This window comes from Bactrocera tryoni, chromosome 4 (genome assembly GCF_016617805.1).
Source record: "Bactrocera tryoni isolate S06 chromosome 4, CSIRO_BtryS06_freeze2, whole genome shotgun sequence".
In the NCBI taxonomy this organism is placed as follows: Eukaryota; Metazoa; Arthropoda; class Insecta; order Diptera; family Tephritidae; genus Bactrocera; species Bactrocera tryoni.
In genome coordinates, this window is record NC_052502.1 from 57953851 (window position 1) to 57969258 (window position 15408).

The 15408-nt window shown below is 36.2% G+C and overlaps 1 protein-coding gene across 1 annotated transcript in view; it reads left to right on the plus strand.

Moving 5' to 3' along the window:
- LOC120775128 (carbonic anhydrase-related protein 10) overlaps nt 1–13048 on the plus strand; it is a 130269-nt gene extending 117221 nt beyond the window's left edge. Inside the window, exons 6-8 of the mRNA XM_040105152.1 lie at nt 1288–1509; nt 10893–11076; nt 12668–13048. Of these exons, the coding sequence (XP_039961086.1) occupies nt 1288–1509; nt 10893–11076; nt 12668–12690 (429 nt within the window). The 3' untranslated portion in view covers nt 12691–13048. The remainder of the gene's footprint in view (nt 1–1287; nt 1510–10892; nt 11077–12667) is intronic.
- The last annotated feature ends 2360 nt before the right edge of the window (nt 13049–15408 follow it).

Below are 15408 nucleotides of genomic sequence, written 5' to 3' on the forward strand. Positions count from 1 at the left end.
ATTATTTTAGGATTTAACTTGTTTAAAGTTCTACACTACATTTAGTGCCAATAATTTAAATATATTTGTTGTAATATTTCTATTGATGACAAACGACTAACTTATAGAGCTAACCAATTTATTTCAACAGTCTTAATTCAGACTACCACCCAGAAGGAAATGTCGGAGGGCCCAAAAAAATATATATAAATGATCACCATGACTAGCTGATTCGATTTAGCAAAGTCCGTTTGTTTATCTATCTGTATGATACGCGACCTAGTCTTCAGTGTATGAGATATCGCGCTGAAATTATGCAGATCTTCTTTTTTTTGAAAAAGGCTGCTTATATCAGTCCACTATAGCATTTAGCAGCTATACAAACTGAGCGATCGGAATTAAGTGCTTAGACGACATATAGTAAATTTTTGGTAACGGTTACTATATCCTAAGAAATTGTAAGATATAACTTTCTATACAAGGAATTCTTAAAAATATAAATAAAAAATCACAAGAAAATAAGGGCTAAGTCCGGGTGCAACCAACATTTTATACTCTTGCAACTTGCCAGAATCAAATCTAAGGAAATACCTTAAGGTTCAAGTCGTCAACCAGAGGTTCGGAAGCCAAGCAGTTATACATAAATATACAACCTATATACTGACCGCAATAATCGAGTCGAGGAAAAAACACTTAAAATTGGATTTTTGACAGATATTTTTACCAAAAAAATGAAAATTTCTGTGAAACGTTCGCGACATTTAAGAAGAAGAAGTTCGCGACATTTTGTTTTTTCAAATAGCTGCAATCAAAAAATTATATTTGGGCCAAGTTTTTAAGAATTGTATCTCAAAGACCTGTATGAAATTTCATGAAGACCGATTGAGCAATTCTCGAGAAATTTTGCCAACCGACCACAAACACACAGTTCCATGACAAACGCGTTTAAATACGGCGCACTTAACCTGGCAGAAGCTCTCAAGGCTGTATCTCTGAAATTATTAGTCGGATTTAGGACAATATTCTAGAGGTGTTTTAGAATTTAATAAAACAATAAAACTATTCGATTTTTTGAAATCCGCAAACCCATGTCACCTCTTAAGGCACCTCACATACGTTTACCATCACATCACCAATCTTATGGGTACTCCACCCGGATGCTATATTTTTGTTATTTGGGGGCTAGGTCAAATTTTCGCCCAATGTTATACATTTAATTCACAAAGACTTTCTCATTTTCATAGAGATAACTCACATGTTGGCCAATATATGCTAATTATACTTTATTTCTAAACAACACTCTTTCAGCTCGGTGATCTGTCCAATCCGGAATTGCGTATGCTTACCGATCAATTGGAACGCATACGTTTCGGTGGCGATGAAGCGTTTGTCAAACGTCTGTCCATACGCGGTCTGCTATCGGAAACGGATCAATATATGACCTATGATGGCTCGACAACAGCACCCGCCTGTCATGAAACTGTGACGTGGGTTGTCCTAAACAAACCCATTTACATAACCAAACAACAGGTAAGCATAGCTTTCTTAGCATTTTTATCTTTATACCGGTCTTTACTAACATTTACTTTACTAACATTTCCACCTTTATACTGCTGTGTATGTGTATGGAACTACTAAAATTGAAATCACGTCTCACGCTAGTATGCACCCATGAGATTGCCCTGCGTCAAATTACCTTTAAGGCACATTTTCAATATATTAATTATACTAAAAGCGAGTTTTGTCATCCTTAAATTCGTTTATTCTTTTGTTGGTTCGTGCAATTTTCGTTCGAGTGCTTCTCGTTAAATTATATGTTTTATATGCTGTCAAGAGCACTGCAGAGCGAATGTCAACAGAAATATATGAAAAATACATAAGCTTAAGATGTGCCTTAATGCCGTGTATCCACAAATGATTTAAACAATCGTATTGGGATCCCCACAAGGCAGAGGTCGGTGGTGCGTATGAGTAACATTTGTACGCGTGAGCAATGACAAAAGTAGCGAATGATAATAATTGGAATAAAAGTAGTGAACTCCGAACTCGACATAAATTTAATATGAAATTTTACTTCTTTAAAAAATTTTAAACATTAATTTATAATTTCATATTAATATTTATACTTGCAGCCTGTTAAGACGGCAAGTTCCATTATTATTTCGAAATTTAAAGCTGATTAATTTGGCAAAACCTTTTCCTGCAAATTACTTTGAGAAATATTTTTGGTTTGAATTTTATCGCTGCCGGTATACTGTGCCAAAACGACATCACCTACGAAAGCTGATGTTGACACCACTGACAGTGTGACATTGATGAGCCGCTTGACACATTTTGTCTTACTACCTTTCTACAGCTCTTTATTATTCAGCCACTGGAATTGTTGGCGTTTCGAAGAAGTATGTTTCCGGTTGAGTGTTTGTGTATGCTCAAGGCAAATATACACTCTTGTATGACTGCATGCTTATAAATACGTGTATTATATACAAACATCTCATACGTAGTACGCAACATGCTTCGCAGCAGTCGGTCTAGGTTGCTGGTTACTTACGCTGTACTCATATATGATATGCCGCCCTTAGCGTGAGTCAGGCTCTTACAATATTTTCCCTTTCTTCCATTTTTCACTTGTTGTGACTATCAGTTGTATACTTATCACGTTGGTAGCAAGTACGTACTTGCGTGTTGCTGCACTTGTTGCTGTCTCCTTATGTGCCCTCGAGCGCATAAGTAGGCTTCTTTACGTGTTTCATTCATTCCTCTTTCACTGTTATCTTCTTTTCTCACTTTTTGGCATGAGAAACTGTTTCTTTCTTGGCTTAGTTGCTTAAGGAAGGGAGTTTGCTTGCTGTAGCAGACAATTTTAGACAAATTCATTATGTCATTTAATTAATTATTTACAGCTTTTTTCACGGTCGTCGCAATATGACTTCAAATTATTTTAAATGTTGACATGCAAACTTCAAATACATATAAATTCTTTTATTTAGTAGCTTGTAGATTGAAGTATTTCCGGAAGAAAAGGGCATACATGCATAGACACGTATTTCTCGGGGTGTGTTGGCAAATTTGGCGTAACTTCTAAGATAAGAAATATAAAATTTAATGAAAAATTTTAAAATTGAATACAAAAATGGAGTCTTGAGATAAAGGGAGCTACATTTTTCTTAGGTCATAATCAGTGCTTTATAATGACAGTTATAAATATAAAAAATAATTTTGTTTCATAAGCTCCAGCAAACATTATTTACACATGTGACAAAAAATTCTCGAAGTGCTTAAAAAACAAAAACAAAGTGTTCTATTTTGATTCACGCGGTAGATTTAAAAATATCGTCGCAAAATACCTTAAATATTTATATATATGTAATTAGTATATTTACCAAGCTACCTTAAAGCTCCCATATCACAACTTTGTGTTATAGAAATAACTTTCTTATCAGTAAAATGTAGTTATGCATGTTAAAATATATGAAATTTATATATATATATGTATATACATATATACTCTACAATGCTGCAATGAACGGCAACGACCATGACTGAATATTACATGTACAATTATCGATTGAACAGAAAGATGGAAATATAAAGAAAGCATTAGCCAGTGGAAAGAGGGAAGATGAACTTTTACGTAGGGTTAAATTCGAGTACAACCAAATTTTAATCATAAAAGTCTAGATTTTTTTAAATTATCTTATTATTTGGTTTCTGATATATCTATGTTACGTTACGGTTTTTGTTATTTCAGTGAAATTTTAATACTATATTAATGTTATTTATTTAGTTATTATACCCTTTACTAAAGAGAAACACTAGAGAGAAACTAACTAACTTTTTAAGGACTCAGACACCAAATATGTGCACTCCAACACAAAGGGTTAACCTGAGAGGTCTGGTATTGAAAATGAGGAAAGATATTTTTGTGATAACAGTATTCCTTGTACCTAAATGTGCAACCTCAAGACAATACTTCCCTTAGCGTCCATATACATAATACAAAATTTTTCGAACTTTATGCCGCATCTGTTGGTCAATATGTAACAAAATTGTAACAAAACTAGGCAAACAAGATCTACAACCGGGACGGACCAAAGAGAGAGAGAGAGAGATATTAGATAATTAAAATATCACCGAGCTCACGAGTTATCATGGCGCTATAACGGTCGTCATTGACGGTTACGTTCCCATCGGCATAATTTTTCAGGAAATATAGACTGATGATTCCCCCGGCACACAAACCACACCAAACCGATTTTTTTTTGAATGAACTTTCAGCTCTTGAATCCTTCACGTTGCCTCAAATGTGGCATATTTGCTTGTTTATATACCCATTAAGACAGAAATGGGCCTTATCCCTGAACAATATTTGGCTCGAAAATGGCGGATCGAACGGTTTCAGTTTTTGCACAAGCTGTATTTTTTACGCTTTGAATTTAAGATATCGAAGTAAAATTCGCCAAGTTGTTATATACCAAGCTACCTTAAAGGTCTGAGTTGCTGCGAAGGGCGCGATTTTCCAGTGTCTTCGTACACACTCTCAGCTACGGCTGCGTGCGGACGATTATTATCCAATAATGAATGCTGGGTCTCAAGATGGGTTATGGTGTTGCAATAGTACGCTCAATAGACCGATTATATTCATCATAAATTAAGCAAGTAACTCAGAACGTGAGTTCTGATGGTGTGATTTGTCAAAAAAAGGCTGTTGAAGAAAACATTTTTTCTTGGACCACCCGTAATATAAAAATTTATCAGAAGTTTAAGGAAAGCGTGTTTTTTGGTAGGTGAAGTTTGGCTACAACCACTTAAGCGGTTTCTACACCATTGAAGAAGAAGAAATTTGGACTCGCAAGATGTCATTCGAGGAAAGTGAGTTCTTGGATGTAATGGTGGTACCTCTGTAAATAACAGCGGGCTTTGTTTTAAAGTTATTAATGCAATTGGGATTAGCTGTTCGTCGTGAGTTGAAGATAGGTATGATTTGAGATAATATTATCATGTATTGCTATTTAATTTTGCTACTTAATAGAAAAGAATAAACAAAGTGTTTTTTTTACCAAGTATGGTTGCTACGTCACTGATGCAGCAAAACAGGGCCCAAGACCCAAAGTTATTTGCTTTCAGTTTCATGTATGAATAAAAAATTGTAATGACAAAATGAAAGTAAAAACTAAATCAGTGAATAAGGCAATAATACACTGAGGCAACTCATATACCCGGTTATAAAAAAAGTAGAAAAATAGCATATGATCATACCATAGTTATTGCTCACTTACACGACAACGCACCTGAATAATCGAACAATGTTCATTTACTTACTTTTTGTATATTTATTTATTTATTTATTGTCCTTGTATACACATACATACATATGTATTAAATAAGTTGAATATTTTTGTAAACATTCACTCACTCTTTAGCCCTCGCTATAACCCGCTTTTTGCTTTTCACTGTTTCCTTATTTTTCGAGTGGCTTTCACATCGAAGTCGGAGAGATTTTTGCTTTTCGCTGAAGTTCGACCATTGCAGTAATTGACAGTAATGTCCTGCCTGCTAGCAACCCCGAATGCTTTCTCTCCTTTTTATGCATTCTTTCCTGCTTTTCTTGTGCATTCTTACTTTCTGTTAAATGTTTTTCATACTTAGCTCGGCGCTGCACGCAGCATTTATGCATTTATATATGTAGCAAATTGCCGGTGTCATTTCCGTTAGTCGGCATTGCTTGTAACCTCTTCCGTTTCCGGTGTGACAGACGCGAGTACAGTTTTCAGATAGAAATATGTATATATAAATGGAAGATAAACATCTCGGGTGCGCATTGGAAAATTTCTCGTTTAACGGCTTTGATTTGAGCTTAAAATTATTTTTAGTTACGCTAGCTACATAGCTAGGAATTTCTTTCCTATCAATACCTGCTCCGATATTACCTCGAAATAACTGTAGTTACTTACTTAAATCGTACCTATCTTGAACTCACGGCGAACGGTTAACCCTAATTGCATTTACATCCTTAAAAGAAAGTTTTCCAATAAATCCACGAACTGCAAATAATTTCAAATATTTATTTATTTATTTATTTTATTTATAATAATTCATATAACAAAAAGAGTTTTATTATATAAATACATAAACGCAGCACTGGCTACGAGGCCTTCAGCCGTTCAAATATTCAAATATTTGTTTGATGGCTTATAATAAAAATTTAATGATTTATAAAGCTTTTGGTTTCTTTGTAGCTTTTCACTCGCGCATTCCAACACAGGAAAGCACATGATTTAACTGCAATTTCCGTTGCTCGTGGGCGGCGGCATACGTTGACTGTTAATGTCATTGTCATTTTTCATAATTTTTCTCTCCCTTCTTCTCTCTTCTCCTTCCAAGCCATCAGCACTTTAAAATTTGTCCATTACAGATATTTGCAAATACATTACACACTTTTACCGCGCCACCGTGCCACCTTGCCACCTTGCCGTTTACTTATTTTACACATTTTATGCTTTCGTTCTTTGTTTTACTAGTAATTTCCCGTTAGCAGTGGGCTCTGTGCTTCTGCGGCGCGTTTTAATTTGCTGCATTAAATATATGCCGCACAGCAGCGCAATGCAACGAAGACAACAGATAATATTTCCGCATTTGCAGTGACACACGCACACACACATGCGCAGGCAGCATCACTGCAATCGCCCACACACATATGTATATATATATATAGTATATGCATATAGGCATTCTTTATTATCCTTTCGCGTGCAGCAGATACGTGGCATGCGCTCGCGTGCCTTAACTTCCGTCTACATTTTGTCTGCTTTGCATATGTATGTGCGCGTGTGCACAACGCTTTACACCGGCATATGAGCGCGCAAACGGCGACACACATGCACACATGCATAAATAGATTAGTATGCTTTTAAATAGTTTGTGTGGGGACGTGTGTTTTACTCGTGTCATTTCGCACGCCGCTGTGTTGTTGGTACCCCGACGCGCCACATAATCAAGTCTCAGGGGCACCATTGAAACGCAGTAGACCACAACCTGCCTCGTTTGGCTTTCTCCGTCTCTCGCCCGCTCCATTCTTTGCTTTATCGCGGCTTTCTTGTTTTATTTTTCACGTTTTTTCGGTATCCACCACACGCTGCCATTCGCTTAATTAACATTTGCGTTACAGTTTTGTAGTTCATTTATTTAAGGTTCACTACAGCGGGCAGAACACCTGCGAGGCTTTACTTACACATACATACATATGTACATGGGTATATGCAAACGAGTACATGGGCGCGTATGCAGATATTTGCTCAAGCACTTGCCGGAGCCCTTGTGCGCGTCGGTGTGCATAATAACGCGCAGGCCGTATGTGTTATCATGTCAGTAGTAGCTAAAAAGGCAGTTAAAAGTTTTTAAAGCTATAAGTCAATATGCCACTCATTAAAGCACTGTTAAAGCATTCCTTTGGACTTAAATCCAAAGCGCCGGGAATTTAATTTACAAGACGACAACAGTGTATTTTCCTTTTGTTTCATTGTTGTTACTTTGATTTTAAAAAGTTATTTTGGATATTACTGTCGACTTTTAAGCTTAAATATTACTTATTCCATATTTTCTGGAGTTTGAGTTATTGGTACAAATCTTGAATCATCAAGTTACCGTAGTCATATAGACTAATCAAGGCAAAGGATTTTGACACGCTATTTGTATCTATCTAAATTCATCCGTTTGTACCTGATTTTTTTTATACTCTGGCAACAAAGTTGCTAAGGAGAGTATTATAGTTTTGTTCACTTAACGGTTGTTTGTAAGTCCTAAAACTAAAAGAGTCAGATATAGGGTTATGTATACCAAAGTGATCAGGGTGACGAGTAGAGTTGAAATCCGGATGTCTGTCTGTCCGTCCATCCGTCTGTCCGTCCGTCCGTCTGTGCAAGCTGTAACTTGAGTAAAAATTGAGATATCATGATGAAACTTGGAACACGTATTTCTTGGCTCCAAGAGAAGGTTAAGTTCGAAGATGGGCAAAATCGGCCCACTGCCACGCCCACAAAATGGCGAGAACTGAAAACCTATAAAATGTCATAACTAAGCCATAACTAAGCGTAACCTAGAAATCGGATAATAATCACGCCCACCTCCCGTACAAAGGTTATGTTAAAAATCACTAAAAGTGCGTTAACCGACTAACAAAAAACGTCAGAAACACTAAATTTTCCGGAAGAAATGGTAGAAGGAAGCTGCATCCAGGCTTTTTTTTTTAAATTGAAAATGGGCGTGGCGTCGCCCACTTATGGACCAAAAACCATATCTCAGGAACTACTCTACCGATTTCAATGAAATTCGGTATATAATATTTTCTTAACAACCTGATGACATGTACGAAATATGGGTGAAATCGCTATAACGCTATTGTGAATTCCATCTGATGCCTTCTCTGTATAATACATAGATATATAGTACATTAGGAAATGAAAATACAATTCAATACTCAAAGTACACAAATTGATCTAATCTAATTAATTTTACAGCAAAATAAAAAAATAAGTAAATGACGGATAATAAAATCTCGATTATCACTTTATCATGCGAGAGTATAAAATGTTCGGTGACACCCGAACTTAGCCCTTCCTTACTTATTCCTTATTGGCGTAGACACCATTTACGCGGTTTTGGCCGAGTTTTAAACAGCGCGCTGGTCGTTCTTCCTTTTAGCTGTTTTGCGCCTAGTCTATCCAACGGAGTGCAGGTTTTACTCTTCCACTGCTTCCCCTGTCGGATACCGCGACGAGTACTATCAAAGCTGGCATGTTTTCATTCATTCGGACGTCATGACCTAGGCAACGTAGCTGCTCTTTTTTAAATCGCCGTATATCTTGTACAGCTCATCGTTACATCGATTGCGCTACTCGCCATTGCTAATGCGCAAAGGACCATAAATTTTCCGCAGAATTTTTCTTTCGAAAACTTGTAAGTCAGACTCATCAGATGTTGTCATCGTCCATGACTCTGCACCAAATAGCAGGACGGGAATAATGAGTGACTTGTAGAGTTTGGTTTTTGTTCATCGAGAGAGGAATTTATTTATAAACTGTCTAGTCAGTCCGAAGTATCACCTGCCAAGAGTTACAAGAGTTATTGTGCAATGGACTGCACAACGGCTGACGTCGTTGTTAACGTTTTTTCAGGTTCCAAGATAGACGAAATGTCAAAAGTTACGTGGGAGCCAAGTTACGATTGCGACGACTGCTACTACCAGACCCATTTGCCTCGCTTCTTTATACAGTCTGGAGAAAGCAGAACTAACGGCGCAAATGTTGAGTCCAATAATATCAATATCATCGGCGTACGCCAGCATCTGTACACACGGCTTGTCTGAAACCTCGTTTGATATCGAACGGGTCAGAGAGATCCTTCCCGATCCTGATGGAGCTTTTGGTATTGCTCAAAATCAGTTTACACAGCCATATTAGTTTGGCGGAGATACCAAATTCAGTCATGGCTGCATAAAGGCAGTTCCTCTTCGTGCTGTCATAATCAGCTCATTCTGACGAAAGCGGTACCAAAGGCCTGAAATGTTCACAATTATTATATTTTCCGGTTTTCCATTATACTATCATCTTAAAATTTTAAGCCTAATTAAAATATTCTTCCATATAGCGGCTTGATTTTGATCGGTCAATTTATATGGCAGATATACCCTATAGTGGATCGTTATCGGCGATTTCCACAAAAAGGTAGCTTCTTGGGGAGAAAAGAACGTGTGCTTTATTTCAAACCGACATCTCAAAAGCTGAGGAACTAGTTCGGATAAATTCAGGGGACCTTAAGGTTCTCTCGAGCCATGAAGCAAGGCAGAGTCCACTGACAATAGGCATACTGTGCCCTGAAAAGCCGCTTTCTTGGAATACTACCCCTTAAACGCAGATAATCCGGTCGATCTAACTTCTTCGATAAGAAAATGAAAGACTGATTGGTCTAAAATCTTTTGCTGACACATTTGACCTCTTACCAGACTTCTGAATGAACACAGTCCGTTCCAGGAACTCCGAGAGGTACCAACCCAGGAGAATGAGTGCTCGGAAAGTGAGCGCCTAGGAGTGGCTTGACTGCTCAGCATCCAGCAAACATTCTCTTCCTTTAAGTGCCACAAGAAAATGAGGGTTTCCCAAGGTACTCTTGGGAGTACTCATATGTGACTCTGACTAGGAAAATGGCATTGTTAATTTGTGCTTATAAGCGATTAATTTTGTACAAGCTTGTGGTCCCTGTGAAGTATTTTTTCATGCTTATGTATAGTACCCCTCGTTGTGGAGGGATGTCTTAAAGTTAGCTAACTACACTACTAGTTATTATAGATTTTTGTTTATTTTGCAACATGGCATTGAGTGTATTTGCCGTTTTTACATATTGACAACGTGACGTTGTTTCATCAGCAAGTGTCTGGCGTTTGAGTGAAGTGCAAAAACTTCAACCACAATATAAAACTTTAGCGGTAAAGTATGTACATGCACAGCATATTGGTACTGAGTGTGCTAACTCGATAGATTGGGCTGATAATTAATGTCTGGCAATTAGCAACTTATTAAACTTTGTCGTGGATTGCGGTGCAACAGACTAGAATATTGCCAACCTAAAACTAAAATTTGTAAATTGTGTACGAATTTATATTGACATTGAAAATATAATCAAAAATTTTCGCGAATGACATACGTAACATGTTTTAACCGGGGTATTGATAAGTACTGAACATCTTTAAACTTCCTTTTGATTATATTGATGTTACCATTTTTTTTTTACAAATGAACTTAAATAAAATAAAATGGTTCCATTTTATTATACGGAAGTTGATCAGCTTAACATTTATATGGACAAGAGTGATAGACAAACTAAGGCCTTATATCATCCTTAAAAATCTCTTTTTTCAGTTGCACGCCCTAAGACGCTTAATGCAAGGTAGCCCCGATCACCCCAAAGCACCGCTAGGCAATAATTATAGACCACCACAGCCGCTACTGCATCGGCCTATTCGAACCAATATCGATTTCAAAACATCAAAAGCGAATGGCAAGGCTGCGTGTCCCACCATGTATCGAGAAGTGTATTATAAAGGTAAGCGCATTAAGTTTGAACAATAGCAATAAATATGAAAAAAGTAGACCACAGAAAAGAGACCTTTTTCCATTTAAATTCAACTTATTATTACATTCTTATTTAAAATCGCATCAGCATACATATATAGCCAATTGATTTTATATTTATTTTTTGTTATTAGTTACTAGATATTTATAGTTAGTCATCGTAGACCTCATAAAAATTATATACAAATGATCAGCACGATGAGCTGAGTCGATTTAATCATTTCCGTCAATCTGAGCGTCTGTCTATATATAGGGGTACTAATTTCTCAGTATTTGAGATCTTTACCCTCAAGCAGCATGTAGCTGCCATATAAACCGATTGATCGAAATCAAAGACTTTGTTTGTACTTTTCTATATAACATAGTATCTTCCCAAAATTTGTACCCGGATTAAATTCTCCGGATAAATTATATTTGAAATCATATGAGCGCGATCTGTTAACCTGCTGTTTATAGCAGCTGTGATTTAGCTTTATCACACTCACAAGCCTACAACTGGTAAAAGCCTTCAAAGACGGTCGAGGGATCTTTGAGGACATGCCTCACTCTAGACGACCTTCGACCTCTTCAACTAATGAAAATATTAAAAAAAAGTGCAGGATATGGTGCTTAAAAATCATCAGGCAAGTGTTACAGAGATGGCAAGAGAGCACGACATCTATCGTAGCTCCGTTCGATTGATTTTGGTGGATATTTTGGGTATGAAACACATTCTTACGCAACTCGTCCCGATAAAAATGAATCTTTTTCAAAAAGTATACCATAAACAGGTCTCTTTAGACATGCATGATCGAGCTAATTCCGATCCCACAGTCATGGAGAGGTTTATAATTGCCAATGAGACATGGGTTTATGAGTTTGATATGCGAGCAAGCCAACAGTCTTCGGAATGAAGGGGAAAATATGAGCCGAAAACCAATAAGGAGATCCTTTTTGGCCGCATTGAGGCGTTTGCGTGGGAAAATCCGTCGAAAACGACCGGACAAAATAACCAATTAAAATAGGTTGAAGATCTTTTTATACATTTAATGCTATTAGAAATGCACCTGTAAGAGATATTATAGTTTTAATGAACTTTATATTTGTTTTGAATCATTTTACTGATATTTTCAACTTCCAACCAGTTACCAAGGTAGTAACCCGTAAAGAAATTTTTGACACAAATTTCTGAGGGAACAGTCAATGAACTTTGCTGTGTTTTCTAAAATTTTATTTTTTAATGTAAATATTCCCGTTGCATCCCCATGCCTTGAAAATACTACAAAACTATGGCTTAAATACCTATACTAAATACATGTGTATCTTTACAAAGTAAAGCAAAGATAATTACAACGAAAATAATGTCGAAATTGCAGATTTATGGCGCGTGCTTGCAAATACTTTGTTTTTATTGCTGTTATTCGTAAATCTATTGCCATAATTGAATAATTTATTTACAAAAGTTTAACAATAAAAAGCCATAATCGTTTCAGATTTACTTTTAATCTATTTTATGCATATATCTCATACAATTTTGTATATAAATAAACACTTGTCTTTCGCTTCATTTTCATTTCTTTTAGCTACAAGTTGGAGACAGCATTGAGGCGTATCTCGGCAATAAATAACAGCATTAGCAACAGCAATCAAAGCCAAGCGCAGTTGCCACTTCAACTTACATAATATTTAAATATAAGCATATATTTGCACACACTTATACAGACATATGTACGTAAGTACACGTAAATCGGCGTGCAACAGGAGCTTCCATAAATTTAAATAAACAAATAAATATTTATATTAGCATTGTAATTGTAACAAAATCATAGTATTGCATGTGCATAGCTGAGTTACAATGAAATACATATAAACTATACAGTTGTAGCAGCATATAAAAATTACGTAAATATAATCTACTTATATATATGTAGTTGTAGAATAGCAGATAAATTAGACTAAGAATATTTGCCACAGCAAGTAGCTGTGCATTTAAAAGAAGTGAACAGAATTGGTGTGAAGAAAAATAGGCAAAAAATAGCGAATGGCCTGCAGAGGCACAGATACCTATATACTTATAAATAATCTTGTAAATAATCAACTGCTATAAAAAATATTTTTGTAACCAGGCCCACTGATAATACGAATAAGTAATTAGTAAAAACTACATGATATAATAAAGTAATAAACACTAGTATAATATAATGATATATTTATATAAAACATATATGCAAATATTAACAATTCGCATAAACCAAAATAAACACCGAAGCATATGAATATTGCCACATACAACACAAACTCTTCGCTGCTTTCAGTAATCTGCGTTCTTCAAATAAAAATTTACATTTTATTAGTCTAGCTTTGGGCAATTCAAAAGAATACTTTATTATGCGTAACGATGTGATATCACACAATCTTAGTAGCCAACTGACTGGCCCAAAACGTGAAATTATCTGCTCACCGAAGTGTTCTCTCAATAAATCCATCGATTGATGCGATGTGTGGGAAGTGGTGCCGTTTTGTTGAAACCGAACTTCACCATGCCTTTTGCAAATATTATTTAGCTCCGATTGGTTAGGTGCAAGGGATACCTTTTTCATCTTCGTCGGGCTTGAGGTCGACCTAAAACCGATGCTATGCTGTGAGTCCAGCCCCCAGCCACAGTGCGACTTCACACTGAATTGAATTCTTCTATCTTGCCTTCTTTAAGGTTCAAACCACGGCCTTCACGAATCTGCCCAAGGGACCAAACTCAATGGACAAATTGGAGCGAACTTCAAATGCTAACCGCTCCCCGTGGTACCAGATTTAAGTCTCCATTCAAAGCTTGTAGCTTTTGCTACTACCAGTTGAGCACCCATCCAACTCAATGGCTGCGGAAGTCAAAAAATACAGACATAGTCGCCTCTTATGACAGGCATACCTTACCGCGGGCAAATTCTACCCCCTGCCCGCTGAGGGATAGGTAATATCCAGTCATAACTCCTACAATTGCGGCAACAGGAACTTTGCTAAGGGCAAGTAGTCCAGTAGTTCTCCTACAATCTACTCTAGGTCATCGCCTGCTAAGAGCGTAGTCCAGTACTGGAGCCAGGATGACAACGGAGATCCCACTCATTCCCATTACAATATGAGCCGGGTATTGGCACCAACTCTTTCTCACTGTCTTTGCAGTTTCCAAGCTTTCGCTGTGACCAGTCTCTCACTCGATTCTAATAATGGAATATCTTGATGATATACCATTTATAAAGTGAGAATAAGACTATTTGACACAGCTTGCAAGCAAGAATGGCCGTTTTGCTGTCGGAGTGAATGTTCACCTTCCTGCAATACGCTGCACTATTACACCAATAACAGCCACAGTAGTGCGGCAGCCTAAAGCTAAGCTTGCCGGAGAACTACTTAAAGAATATTTTCCTCCTATCTTCCTTCTTTACAAACCATACTTAGAAGCACTAAATAACGGAATTATACCAACAATGATAGAGACAATATTATGATACCTTATTGAACTTTCAAAATGAATTTCTTTTTAAAAGAGATCAGCGCTTAGTGACAGCGAGCAGAGATATGGATATGAATCGATGATGGCTATCTTTTTAAGAAAAAAATTCTTATTTTTGTGCACCTATTTTAACCTTTACTTTATACAACTAGCATACTTATTCAATTAAAAAATGTTTCTATGTTAAAGATGTCTTTTCCATGCCAACATATACCAAAAATTTCAAACGCTTTCAATTTATTCATTTTAAAGTTAATCAATTAGCAAAAGTTAATTAAAATATCAAATTAATTTCTATACTTAAATTCGAATATTGATTTTATCGGTTCTTTTTTGACTGCAACAGAATTGCAAATTATGGAAATTTTACTTTAAACTCAATTAGACCTATTTTATTATTTACGGTTAAAAACAATACTTAATGCTAAAAACTTGAAACTCTTTACAAAAAAATGTAAATGTCTACGAAACAAAAATTACGCTGAAAAAAATGATAGACACACAACAATTTAATTGCAACACTACTTAACACTGCTGACATAAACGGAATTTGTTGCAATATATTCACATTTGAATTTATTGAACAAAATCTGCTCACAAATATTTGTTATGAAGTTGATATAAATTACATCAAATAATTAAGCGCCGTAGTTGCAACATAATTCTGACATATTTTCTGACATGTTTTTTTTCACAAAATTACCAACATTTTTTTAACATCTTTTGGCTGCACTTTTTTGTTTAAAATGAGGTGATTTGTTATTGTTTGCACAATTAAGCGCATTTGAGTGTTTATTATGAGTGAATAATTGTTCGAAA